The 14,098-nt window shown below is 43.7% G+C and overlaps 1 protein-coding gene across 4 annotated transcripts in view; it reads right to left on the minus strand.

Annotated features, from left to right (window-relative positions):
- Nucleotides 1-90: 90 nt before the first annotated feature.
- Nucleotides 91-14,098, minus strand: part of OSBPL5 (oxysterol binding protein like 5) — a 118,885-nt gene continuing 104,877 nt past the window's right edge. For 3 of the 4 annotated variants that reach the window (XM_067296031.1, XM_013957937.2, XM_067296033.1), the window contains 9 exons: nt 13,243-13,341; nt 11,882-11,979; nt 10,059-10,148; nt 7,555-7,691; nt 4,667-4,852; nt 4,048-4,186; nt 2,785-2,902; nt 2,046-2,148; nt 91-1,428 (listed from right to left, as the gene is read on the minus strand). In XM_067296031.1, coding sequence (XP_067152132.1) covers nt 1,293-1,428; nt 2,046-2,148; nt 2,785-2,902; nt 4,048-4,186; nt 4,667-4,852; nt 7,555-7,691; nt 10,059-10,148; nt 11,882-11,979; nt 13,243-13,341 — 1,106 coding nt within the window. In that variant the 3' untranslated portion in view covers nt 91-1,292. The remainder of the gene's footprint in view (nt 1,429-2,045; nt 2,149-2,784; nt 2,903-4,047; nt 4,187-4,666; nt 4,853-7,554; nt 7,692-10,058; nt 10,149-11,881; nt 11,980-13,242; nt 13,342-14,098) is intronic. The other variant, XM_067296032.1, reaches the window with a different exon arrangement.

Here is a 14,098-nt window from a genome sequence, read left to right on the forward strand (position 1 = left end):
AAGCATGGCCTAAGAGTTGACAGCTTGTAAAATGCTATAAAATATAAAACCATGTTCAAATACACAAATAATGTCTCAGATAAACTGTCATTGAAAGTTGTGTGTAGTTTTATTTCAACATATCAAGCACAAACAGGTTTCCCCTAATTGGGGAATATGACGAGGAATGTAGTTAAAAATTTGGAAACATTTACATTGAAAGATAGCCCAGACTGGCACCACCACTAAGTATTTTAAGGCTGTATATATAGCAGTACTTACCACTTGGAACTACTTCAGGCCAGAAAAGAAAGGCTTAGTATTGTCTGCTGTCTACATAAAATATTGCAAATCTTTAAAAAAAGTTGTAAAATAGGAAGACTATTAACAGAGTTGAACAATGCAGTGGCAAAACCCTTCCTCCTTCCTGACTTTTGACAATAAATGTGCCTATGATCGAACACACATACACCCACATTTGCTCCCACTCTTTTCACCTCTTTTGGGGCAATGATTCCTCTCTCCAATGCTAGTGTGTGATATTATAAAACAGCCATATAGCAAGTAATAACAATAAGAATAAGGAACCAGGTTTTACAAACAGGCATGTCTGACATTTCACTCCGTCAGCCTGGTCCAGGACATGAATCAGCTCTGTAAGAGAACAAGGAGCTTTTACCAAATACTTCCCATTTCCTAAAGAGGAACAGCTCTAGGAAATCGTGCATATTTACAATTCTTGTGGAATGGAAAACAAAACACATTCGGAGGTCCCATTCTGTGTGTGCTGACAAAATAAATCATGGCCTAATATCCAGGGGGTGAATTTTTTGTACCAAGTGTTGCTCCCTCCCATAATTAAATGCAGCTGGACAGGCACCATGAACATCATTTTTTTTTACAGCTCCCCAGCTGCACTCCCAGCTCATATAAAACAGGCCTGTGTGACCCTTCCAAAATGCTGGGGTGTTTACCATTTTTGGGGTATCAATACTGCTAGGTAATTATTAATTGCATCAGAAAATGACAAGACATAGAAAACAAATTGCACAATTAAAGCTACATTTGGCTTCAGCATTAAGGCCCATACAGGTTAAGAGGTCCTTGAAGATGTACATGTAAAAGGCAAAAATGACATAATCCAGAGGAACAAAGTTTTGCAGGTTCCTAGGTCCCTTTTTCACCTCGTTTTTCAACTTGCTTCCACCTCTGCTGTGTTGGTTCTAAAGTGCTTTGGTGCCTCGCTGGGCTCCTTGCGCGAGTGGCCCCCCTCCTGCAGCCAGGAATCGTTATTGCTGCCAAACGTAGCGCTTTTATTTGAGGACATAATTAATGAACAGTTGGCATGTGAGAAAGATGCACAGGAGAAACCAGCAGCGCGAGTCCAGGAGGAAGCTTTCAGAAGAGCCCTTCCTGTGGAAGGGTTTTTTGTTCAGAGCACTGAGGTTTCTGGAAGAGAAAACAATAGGTTTATTTGTGTGCAGGAGGCAGCTGTGCATTCACATGTGTGTGTGCACCCAGAGTCCCAGAGTTTCCACACAGCGAGGGATCCCAGCACTTCAGGATTTGCCAGTATTTCATTAACCAGGTGTGATCACCGCTTGGCTTCCCTCAAACACTGCAGCAGCAACAGCCAGCGATTTACATCAAAAGCAGGAATGCTAGTGCTTTTCAGCCATGGAGCCCAGGGCTCAGACCATGTGGCTGCATCTCAACAGCAAGCTCAGTAAACAAATTCATAGCAGACTCAATGCCTGATAATGAGAGAGACCTGTGCCTTCTTGCCTTGCAGAGATTTATAGTCAGCGCCTTGTCCAGCCCCTCCAAACTCTTTTGCAGCTGGGAGTGCCAGCAGATCTAAGTGTGGTTTTTACCTCATAAAGAGATTTTATCACTAAGCACTGTTTTTGTCTTTCCGGTGTGTTAATATGTAACCTAGTGAAACACTGGTTAACTGCAGCCCAGCAGCTGATAAGGACAATCCAAAGGCCACAGCAGAGGAGTTAACACGTCACAGGTTATTTTTAGCCCATTACAATCACTGATTGATAAGGGAAAATTGTTACCTGTGTATGTCCTGTTGGGCTCTCTGTAGGGATAAGACAGCTGAATGTATTTCCTTCAAGTGATTCATCTTTTTCCCGCACTGAGTGCACAAACTTTCAAACCCTGTGGCAAAGTATTGAAGGACATCATGTTTTGCATTACTATCTCTGGTGGCAATGGTGAAACACCAGCCAGGCTCACCCAGCAAGCAGCTGGCTGTGCTCAGGTCCGCACAGCCAAGGGGGACACTTTCAGGAGAAAACAGGGAAGAGGGAGACAGGGGACAGGATCTTCCACCCTGGAGATGGAGGTCAATGGACAGGGTCTGGTGACACTGGCTTGGGGCCACTTCTCAGCTCTCGGGACACTTTTTTTTAGCAGAAAGCCCAGCATCCTCCCTAGCCCATCCATCTTAGGGAATGCAGTGCTCACATCTGCCCCCATCTCTGAAATACTCAAGGTCACCTCCAACAAAAGCTGAGAAAAGGGAATGAGAAACTAGGCCTGTTTCCTATCTGGCTGTTGAAATTTCAGTGTGTGTTCTTCTGATGTGCTTGTGCCAGGAGCTGAGAAGCCCTTATTGGCATGGAGAGCATGAGGCAGAAAGAGCAGGAGAGGTGAGCAAGGGAAACGTAAAAGCAGAACATCCTCTGCATTCGTTTGTGTGCTATGTGCCTGCAGTATTAGCCAGGCTGGGAGGTGTCCGGGCTCAAGGAATAAGCACGTTAAAGCCAGCCCCAGTGATACCCAAATACTTGCCATCGTCATCTGACAGCTCCTGCACAGACTCTGGCGTCGAACAACTGCTCTCTGTGTTCTGGCTGTGGTTGGATGGCTGATCACTGGCTTTACGGCGCCTGCAATCTTTGGCAGACCTCTAGATAAAATGAGGATTAAAAGAGACCTGGTCACTGTCAAATTGAACATTCCTGTGTTTGTCTTTAAACAATATCATTCAGGGTGCTGAGGAATATTTGTGAGATTGTGAAGTCTGATTGCTGTCTCACCATCTCCTAGTGTTTGGCCTCCAGGCAGCTAGTTAAAGACACACATGCCCTGTACAGAAGCATTTTCTCAAATGGTAACATCTCTAGGAAACCCATCCAAATTATTCTTGTCCTAGCTTTAAGTGGTGCATACTGGTGATGAATTTTATAGTAATTTTGCTGAGTTGTTTACTCACCAACCATACATAAGAGAAAGGATGAAAAGAAGAAAAATTCAGAACAAAATTTCCCAGGGAGGATTTTTCAGAAGGTGCCTGCAGGACTTAAACATCATGGAACTTTCCTATTTCATTTCCTGATGCTTTTTCTAAAGTTCCTTCCTACCTCTAGGATGGATAAACCAAACCTGTTGATTCAAACACTTCTTTCTGGAGGGTCTGAAAACCAATTCTGAACCTAAACTTTCCCATTGTTTCAGAGATGTTCAGACTTTGGCTATTGCAAAAGAAAAGCCTATCCTCATAATAAGATATGAGTTCTTCAGTGCAGTATGGATTATATCTAACTGGCTCAGCAGTTCTACACTTACAAAGCATTTTATGAATGAAATAAATTACTCCAAAGATGAATGCAGTGAAACGTGAAAGTATTATCCCTCTTTAACAGAAAGGACGGATAGAGGTTACAAGTCCTGTCTAGGAGGAAGTAAGTAACAAAAGCAGACAAGGCCTGAAACTCGAGTTGCAGACCCTTAGTTTTGTACTCCAACACCTTGCTCCCATCTTATTACTTTGGAAACACTGAACACTTCAGCTCAGCTATATTCAGAACCCAGTGTCAGTATCACTAACACAGGATGGGAAGAAAAATACTAAAAAAGACAGGACATGTCAAAAAAAAAAAAAGATTTCTATTTAGAGTTAACGATGGCATAATATTGCAGCTGTGGAGATGTTAGTTATATTTCCCCAAAACAAACCTTGCAGCATATGCTGTCATTGCATAAAAATGCTGCAGAAAAGGGCTGTCTAATCAATCGCAAAGGATATTATACTCCCCAAAAGAGGCTTTTTACCTTGTGTCGTGTAACTTGATTGTTTATGCATGTCATTTTGTGGTTTGACATCCTTGTGGATAAGTGCCTCTCCATGGTCTGAAGTATCCCGTTCTTCTCAAATTGGGCAATGTCGTTCAAAGGATCCCAAGGTCTTAAACTTTGGAAAACAAAGGAAAGAATCAGAAAAACAGAGCAGTGCACCGACTCCTGATGCAGCAGGGCGAACATTCCCCCCTACCCGTAATAAGAGTTTCAGCAGATGCACCATGTGGTGTAATGGACATTTCCCTGCGTACACGGCTCCCACCAACAAGTGAAGGTGATTCAGTCTCCAGAGGCTTCACCCTTAATGCCAGGGGAGACCACAACATGGCAGCAATATGGATTTGTACCAACAGCACAGCAGATTTTCCATTGCCGAGCCCTCATTTGCAGCTATTCCCAATTTTTTATCAGGAATATATGTTCTTGTAATGCCCTAGAGCTCAAAAAGAGCAAACCCTGGGCACAGTTTGGGGAATGGCAGGACCAGGATGACTGAGAGCACAGTGGGTGTAGGCTGTGCCTGCAACCTTGCTTGCATCTGTGGGGACTCGAGCAGCGAGGTGTGCTCCTAACCCACGACCCCACCACTCACTCCTCGTATTTGTAGCGCCATTCGTTAGTCACGGTGTCGTGCTGGAAGAGCAGCGGTTTCCACTCTGTGCCATTCTCCTTCCGCTCCCGTGTGGCGTTTCTCTGCTCCTCTTCCAGCACAAATTTTTCCTGCGTTGCTTTGTGTTGATCGCCTTTGTTTATTGCACTAGTTACGTGCTGCCAAAGCCTAGAAATAAACAGGGAAGCAAGTAAAACTGCTGTAAAATGGCAATGTATTTTGCCAGCTGGAACCTTAGCAGATGCTTTTCTGATCTTTTGATACTCTAGAGGAACTGTAACAGGATTAGTCAGCCTCAGTTTTGACTTGTAAATTAAAGCCATATTATGAGAATGGCAAAGATGAATGCTATGTGTAATGATCTACTGAAGAACAGGCAAACTTTCTGTTAGATAATATCACCCACAGTATTCATTAAAATCTTCAGTGCTGTCTGTGTGAGTTATAAGAGAGCTTTGCTCAGTTTACTGAAGTCAGTGGCCTCTTTAGAGGTGATGGATGTATAATGGAGAGTCTGTTATCTTCCTGGTCCTTTCAATCATGTATGTTTAGGAGCTTTTGTGTTAATCTCTATGCCTGAAACATAGCCTTTACATTCAAAGTTTAGAAGCCTTGGTAGATGAATCTGTGTGCAAGGCTTGCAGCTGCACATGCCATGTTTTATTTCCATATGCGATTTGTAACCAGTAGGAAGCTGATTCAGTCTCCAATAACTGGACGTGCATTTGTGCTCACAAGCTGCAAGCATGTACAGAGGTTTTCACTCACACTTGTTTTCTGGTGCAAAAAGAAAACTAATTTGTCATATGATGTCTCACTGAGCCTCTGCCTTGAGGAAAGGATCTGCCTTTTATGAGAGAAAATCATTACCTCCTTTTCACTATAGCCACACAGACCAAAATGTGATGGTCTTCTCTACAGCTCCTCTAATCAGAGCACTCTAATCTTCAATTCAGACGGGAAATACTTCTGAGATCAGCATTTAGCCATTCCAAAACATTACCGGATGGTCTAGTAATTAGAATAGGCATCAGCAATCCAGGCTGTCCCAGTATTCCCAGCTCTACAAAACACCTGTTCTCCATTTAGCAGATGGATGCATTACTGCATTTAATTCAGAGCTTGTTGTGAAGCTCTTAATTTAAAAGGGATATCGACGATTTCAAAGTTAACTCAACACCTCTAAAAGAGCAGCTTTTTAGATAATTAACTGAAGGCAGAGGAACATTTTCCTGTCCTATTCGACACGTCACTTTCCCCACTTTCCTGTGAATGAATCTTTTCTTCCAGAAACAAAGGAAGGAAACTCAACTCAAAGTGGCGGAAGTGGAGAAGGAGCTTTGGACTTTACGAAATACCCAAAATAACAGCCTGAGAAAATAATGCAGTGGCGTAAAGAGCCATTCCTCTAATTCTGGGAATATAGAGGGACAGGGAAAAACATAAAATTGCATGACGAGCACAGATGACTCCATCAAGAGCTGCATGTGCCACACAATGCGACCCTCCATGGCATGAGCTTTGAAGGCTGTCAAGTGTGTGTGTAAACAGGTGATTTTCAGCACTGCAGAGAGGACTAAGCAATTCAGGCAGCACATAACCTGGATTAGATGGCAATTTATTCATGCAACTGCCAGCATAATAATGTGGCATGTCTACTATAGATCTTGAAAATTTTCCCTTTTGCCTCCTTCACCTGCACGCATGTGTCACTACTAATCTCTGACAGAGCAAAGGGAGTCTGCTCTGGCAGTACCCTGGTAAATAGAGAAATGGAAATTCTTTGTCCCCAGGGCTGATATTTCTCTTCTCTTTTAAAAGAATCTTCTTCAGAAAATTAATAGAAGAAATGTGCTCCAGTCTGCTCTGATCTTGTGACAAACATAGCATTGCACAAGTGTAAGGTATACACACAGACTTTATTGCCCTTAATGCCCACTGCTGTCCAGATGACACTCAATGCTCAGGTGTATTTTTTGTCATGCAATCTCTCTCTTTACTTATGCAAAGCGGAAGCTTCTCAGTGTGATGTGTGGCAACACCAGTGTTGGAAGTCCACAGGCAAGTGGCCCAAATAACGCAGAGCCAGGCAGCATGCTGCACATACTGGCTTGGGATATTAGCTGGTGTTGGATAACCATGTTGGTGAGATGGCAGGACTGGTTGGTTTGAATGCAGTGCCACATGACATTGCTCCAGCTGTTCTTGTCCAAGCACTGGCTCCTTTGGCACTAGGTCAGGGCTGCTGTGCAATCCCTTGTGCCATGGAGTCCTTCCTTCCACTCCTTAAACCATGTGCCATGACTATATTCTTAGGTGAATTTGGATTAACATAAGAAATCTAGTGCACACTGTATTGGAAATATCAGCTGACGTTATGGGGGAGGCTTAAATATCTGTTTAATTATATTCCCTCTCAAAATCCTGTTATGTGGTTCAAACTACTGCTCTGCTCAAGCCAAAACTTTCCATATGATTCCTGCATCTAGTTTAAGAGCCTGCAGTCAAAACAGTACTTCTTAGCATGACATCCAACTTCAGATTAACATCTTACCCTTTCATAAGAAGTTCCCACAGTCATAAGAGAGTCTATTCATGATCTCTAGGGTCCTGGGAGAGTTGTTATTTTAGCAGATATAAAGTAGCCTCCACCATTTCTCAATGCAGCTACCTGGTTATTTCAGAACAATACTTCATGGAAATACCCCAGAATTAATAGATTGGAACCAAACAGGTCAGTGGCTGGGTAATATGGGCAGGCAAAGCGAGGTCACTGCCTTTCCAGGAATGTGCTGGGGAATCAGAGCCCACACAGTCCTGCTCGGTCCCCGTGGGGGAAGCGGCAGCGAGATGTCTGCAGGGCTCCCTACCTCTCTGACTCAAAGTCCGTCTGCTCCTCAAACAGCACAATGTGGCGCTTCAACCTCTGCCTTCGCACCTCACTCGTCGGGTTCCAGAACATTTCCGTGTTCCCGCTTTTCAGCTCATTTATGTGCACTTCCCCATCCTGAGAAGGAAAATTAAGCAAAAAGGTTAGTGACAGTCAGAAACGTAAGGCAGAAACTAACTCCAGCAAATGGAAACTTGCTGTAAGCTGATGGTGATGGGTAGGACTTGGTCAGAGGGCTGTTTTCTTCTCCTCTTCCATCAAGTCTCATTGAACATTTCCTGAGAGTTTCTAAAATCACGGAGGCATTCCCTGAAACACTGGCCAAATTCATCAGAGAAGCATTAGAAAGGGACTAGGTTTGTCCCCACAAAAGTGTATTTATAGACGCCCTAATATGCTCTCCTTCCCACGCTATTCCTCCCAGGTACCTCCCAGCATATATACATAAACAAGATCCCAAGCTCTTTTCCATCCCTTCTTCTCTTCTCTACTGAAATCTTAGCAAAGACTACCAAAATACCATCCTTTCTAGAAAGCAGAGCTACTCTTTCATATTATTTCTTCAGATTAGCCAGTTTTTTTCTGTTACTGCTCCTGAATTTCAGTTAGTATTTCAAAGGGCCTACGAGTGGGATGAACTGAACGACTACATTTGCTGAACAGCATGGGCATTGGTACCATTCAGCTGCCTGGACGTGGTCTGAGCATCATCCATGCCGTTTTTAGGGCACGGATATTTGCCTTGCCTGTCACTGCCTCATTTCCTTGCACCTCAGCTGTTCCATTTCTTCCCTTGCCTCAGTCCCTGATGCATGTCCCCGTTCCCCCTTGAAGACCCTTTCTGCCTTGACGGGCTCTCTTTCAAAGTCCATTTCCCATGTCTTCAGCTCTGAAACCCCATCAGCCCCGAGAGGCCCTCGCCCCTTCCCAAAGGCCCTGTCAGGACCTCCTCTGACATGTCCCAGGTGCCAGATCCAGGACAGGAGCTCAGGCCCCAAGAGTCCCCCACTGCTGATGTTGGATGGAGGGGGCACTCTCCAAAAGCGCTATGGGCATCTCTAAGGGGCAGGTGTAAAAGCCCTCAAGGGCTGCTTTGATCCTGGGGCTGAGGAGCACTGGGATCTGTTTTCTCTTATTTGGGTGGCTTTTCAGGTCAACAAACAACACTGGCAATGTTGGCAAACAACACTCCCCACCACCACCCAGCTGCTGCTCCATTCACCGCATGCAATCCCAAGCGGCGGCTTGTGGAGCCACCCTTTCAAAGCCATTTAACTTCTTTTATACATCATTCTAATTTTGCACACCACAAACAACCAGTACAAAGAGCCAGGGAGGAATAACTGATTTTCAGGCTGACAAAGCCCAAATGCAGAAGGCCGAGAGGCATGCAACCATGTGGCAGAGCACTCCGGGGGCATGACTCGAGCACATGCTCCTGCGGGCAGCGTTCCTGGGACAGCCACTGACAATGTGATCCGCAGCCCGGCACAACCCACAACTGCCCCAGCGCATCCGGCAGGAAAGGGAGCTCAGAACGGAAAAGCTTCCTAGGCACAGGAAGCAAATATCCTCTCATACATCTGGAAAGCGCAAATCTCCCTAATTTCAAAATGGCCATTAGCTTTTACGTAAAAAGGAGAGATCACCTGGCGGAGGGAGCTCAGCTGTGCTTCTAGGAGACTGCTCCCTTGAGGGCTACATTGTGGTTGGGACCTCACTACAAGGTTTTATCCAGGCACATTTCACCTGATCTACTTTAAATACCTACTTTAAGATGAGACAAATCTTGCTGCAGAAGTGACAATTTCCAAGGGCTGAAAGGGAGCAAAGGTCAATGATAATGAAGATGTAGATGCCTAAACGTAGATGAGATAAATACCTAAGTCTCCAGCCCAGTTACCAGGAGCTCCCAACCACAGCTCTAGGCTATGTCCTTCACCACGCAACTTTATTTCTGCTGGGTTTTGGCTTATGGGTGCCTTTGAGCTCTTTACACGTGGCTGCCAGGTGTACAAAGGCGTTGGCAGGTCTGGTGACTATTGTGAGCTGTCCATGCCGATATACCCTCACAGCATCTGCATCTCAGTCCTTCACCTCAAGAGCAGAGGAATAATAATCTTCTACCACGTGCATTTGCTGTGAAAATAATGAGTTAAAGACCCGTGAAGGTCCTCCCTGATACCCTGATAGCTGGGGACAGTTAAGTATTGGACACAACAAGACAGAAGGAAGTGTCATGGTTTCCGCAATCACTTTAAGGTGAACAACCTGCCCTTCATTGTCTACTGCCATCTCTGCCTGCTGTAAGCCCGGGACCCTCAATACAGAGCCACCAGCTGCAATGGAAACACTCTCCACCACTTCCAGCTTTGGCTCAGGCAGGTACAAGCGTTCGAGCTATTGCATTCAAGGTGGATAAGACCACAGTGGCATAAACGCCACCACTATCACATGTCAGCAACTGCGACCGTCAGTCCTTACCCAGTGTCCATCAAGGTTTGCTAGCACTTCTTCTCCTGACTTAATCTTCCCAGAGATTTGATTAATGCTTGTGCTGCCACCGAAGAAGGGCTGTCAGAGGAGGAAAAAAAAAAAACAGAAAATATGATCCATCTAGTGAGAACTGGAAGGGAGCCAAATGCAGCAACACAGCAGGAGGGAAGGAAACCGCAACCTGCTTGATTTCCACTGTTTCTGGGGAAAGGCAGGATCAACTTTAGCATGGATTTTGACTACCTGCCATTGTTCCCTCCTCCTTTGTGTTTGCAATACCAAAATCACTTGTAGAAGACACGGGAAGAGAGAGAGACAAGCCTTCAAGTCCATTAACATTCAGGACTGCAAGGCCTTGCCTTCATTGCAAATACATTTATTGTCAGCTAGACTTCAGGATAAATGTCAGTGGGCAAGTCCTTTCCGTTGTCCAGAATCACATTTGATTCGCACGGCTATACGTGCAGTCTTGTCCAAAGATAGGGAGCAGCACTAACGTATCTGGTGACTTTTCTTATTCATGGGACAGCAACAGCAGTGTGGCACTACTGATGGCTGCATCTGGATTAGGTCTCCAGCGTGAAGTGCTCTCGTCAGCAGCAATTAAAAAAAGAAAAGGGTATTTCCAGAGTCAAGGAAAAGAAAAGATTCTCAGAACAATGGAAAATTTCCCTCATCTCCTGCCTGCCAAGCACAGGAAACAGAAGTGATAGAGTGACCAGCTTTTCCATTTCTACCATGCAATATTTCTTCAGACATTTTAGCTGCTATCTTCTAATAAGTCTGTGCAGAGGAACTCTTAAAAAAAAAAACAAAAAAACCCAATACACAACTAAATTTCTGGCCACACTTTTGGAAGAAAAAAACACAAGAATCTCAAGAATCAACGTACACAATCCAGCAGAAAATTGGTACACATCCAAATTAGTAACAAAATCATAGTGTTTACCTTTAATTGCTCACAAATCTACTGAAAATGATGACTAAGAAACACTCAGAGCAGAGCATGCAACTAAACTACAGGGATTTCTCTGAGTCTTGTTTGGACTAAGCAACTTGTTTTCAAGCCAGAAAAGAAGGGTCTGCATTTTAGGCTCTGAAGTGTTTGTAGGTTTGAGATGACACTGACTGAAGTCAGGGAAATACTCCCGTTAGCCTCAATGCAGCATGTCAAGTCTATGGGAAGAACAGGTTTTAAAGACAAGTGTATGCAAATGTCAAGGAGGTATACATGGAGAAACAGTTCACTTTGTGAAGGCAAATAAAAGAAAAATGATTACTGCCCCCAGAAAAAGTGGTTTGCAAAGGTCTCCCCTACCTCCAGCAATCCCTCACATCATGTCAGCGAAGGCCAGAACTACAAAGCCCTGCAGGCTCTCAGTTCTCCATGTTTCAATTTACAAACAGGCAAGAAAGTGTTTGTTGGAGCAGAAGAGAAATGGATGCTTCTTAAAAAGCAATTTAACTGTCCAAGAAAAGTTACAGGTCACCACTTTCTTTCCCAAGTTTTAACACACATAACTTAAAGAATGTCTAGAGGTGCCTCCATTTTATCTGCATACCATAAATTTGCATTGCCCAGGCTATCTAGGGAAAGGAACTGCTACATGAACCAGTCAGCCTGAGGCAATGACTGTGCAGCTCTTCAGCACATTAGCCACTCCAAATCAGCTGCCTGAAAATGGGCTCTTGCAACACCATAACGACAAGGTCCTGTAGCCTTGAAAAACACAAGGCTCATCATATAGTCCTGCGAGGCAAGGGTACGTATGGGCCAGCTACAGGAGAGCTACACCGAAGATGTCTCCCACCTTCAGCTTGAATTCCAGTTCTGCCCTGTGGTTAGTTTTCTCACAGTCGATGGTAACTTTCCCTCCAAGCTCCATTGTCATCGTACCGTATAAAATTCCTGAAAGGGGAAAAAAAGAGAATTAAGGGTCCCCAACGGTAGTCACCTGCTTTCTGATCTCAGACTGGCTCTCACTGACATGCTGTAAAATTCATAACTTGGCTTAAAATTTTGAAAAGACAGAGGCCAAAGTTTCTAGGAAATGGCTGTTTAGCCTAGGCATGAAGAATCCTCTCCCAAGTCCACCTTCCCCACTCTTTACCCCACCCTAGGGAAAGGCTTGACAGGTGCTGAGAGTGCATCTGCAGCATGCTGACGGTGCGAGAGGAAGAATAACTAAAGCTGCATCCAGCAACTTCATTTATGCTTGTTCATGAACAGACCCAGCTGCTTCTCCCATGGGGCAGAAAGGAGCTGTGATGAGACTCAGTACACTTTCTTCTGGCAGAATTAGGGGGACTAGCAATCGTGGGGGAGACTCCTTTTTACACATTTGTCATTTTCTGAAAAGATCAGTTGCAGAAAAAAGATGTCAACAGAAAGATTTATGCATATGAATAGTTCACAGAAGGCATGATTTACGGAAACTACTGTTTTCAAATAGCTAAACTCCATAAAGATTAGCTTACAGGTCAACATGCCAAAATGAAAAAATATTAATAGCCAAAACTGGACCGAACAGTTGCAGGAGTGATTTTACAACTGTAGTTCAAATATCGCCTAGGCTTAGTTCGCTAAGGAGAAATGCAGAGTTACAGCAGTGAATCAGCAGCCATCCCCTGGGCTTCAGTGCAAGCAAAGCCAATTCTGTACTTGCACACAATATTAAGTATCAATCTCACTGAGGCAGCTGATTCACTGAGGAATATCACAGTTAGATTAACAGAAAAATCAGAAGAGAAATCAGGATTTTTTAATAATTTATTCTCAGAAAATCAGAAAACATATTAAACAATTTCTATGTTATCATTAAAACAACTTTACAACCTCAGAGGCTCAGAAATGAACTTTTATTCTTTCCATCTTCACTTTAACTGCAGTACATATATGTAGTATTTTCTAGTTTCTACATAGTATTAAAACTAACTTCCTAATTCTCTCCTCAGCTCTGCATGGGCAAATCAGAAAGAATTCAGCGAGAATTTCCAGTCCCCTCCTGTGCCCTACAACTCATGCATGGAGCAGCTGCTTCCCAGAATTACCAGGATCTGCAATGCATGGTGTTTGAGAGGTGAGAAGAGAGCCAGTGCAAAATTAGTAAGATACAACTACATCATCTTTTCTATTTGCTTCTGGCGTCCTATGTGAATAGTCGTAACTGACCTTTACAGTGAGCATATGGCATAGTAATGATGTAATCTTCACCCCTGTTTAGAAACATAAGCTTTGCTTTCCCATCCAACAATGCAGAAAGTGAGTTACCTAGAATTTAAAAGAACAAATTCATATATATTAAAAAAAAAAGCACACATATACATATACACAGCCACTCATCTTATCCTACTTTAGAAAAACATTTACATTCAAATGTAGGTCTCTAGTGACAGAAGAGATAGGAAATGCTAAGAATTTGGGACAGAGCAAATCATTTAATGTTGGAGGCAGCAGTTCTAACAAACTCTGCGCGGTAGGACTCCTATTTTGCTCTGGCGTCTAGCCCCTGTCAGAGAAAGGGCAGTAGATGAGATGAGCCATTCGTGGGATGAAGAGAGCACTTCCAATGCTTTAGAAGTTTTCCAGATCCTTCTTCTGCTCTCACAACTTCTCTAACTGCGTATGATCCCAAATAACATATAGAACTGCCGGAAGGATAGCAATGACTCTTTACAAGTGTTTCAGCAAATACTCCTACCTGAGGATAGTACTTGAGAAGTGTTTGTCTTAACAAAAAACACTATTTTAAGTAACGACACTGTTTCAGAGCCTGCAGCTGTGCTGTCCTTCTGGAGGACATTGAGATTAATAGATTTGAGGACATTTTGAAGCTCTAGGGTTCAATTCCTTGAAATCTGAGAGCTCAATAAATCAGTCATATTTATACAGAGACTGCTGCACAAGTCAGCTGGATGATCAGACTTCTATAAATGCCTGATTTGTGAGCGCATGCAAAGTAGGCTGACAATCAAGTGTCCACAAATCCACACAAACCTTTGCTTTCTGAAAACCAGGTTTTCAAAGC

Source organism: Apteryx mantelli, chromosome 4 (assembly GCF_036417845.1).
Source record: "Apteryx mantelli isolate bAptMan1 chromosome 4, bAptMan1.hap1, whole genome shotgun sequence".
Taxonomy (NCBI): domain Eukaryota; kingdom Metazoa; phylum Chordata; class Aves; order Apterygiformes; family Apterygidae; genus Apteryx; species Apteryx mantelli.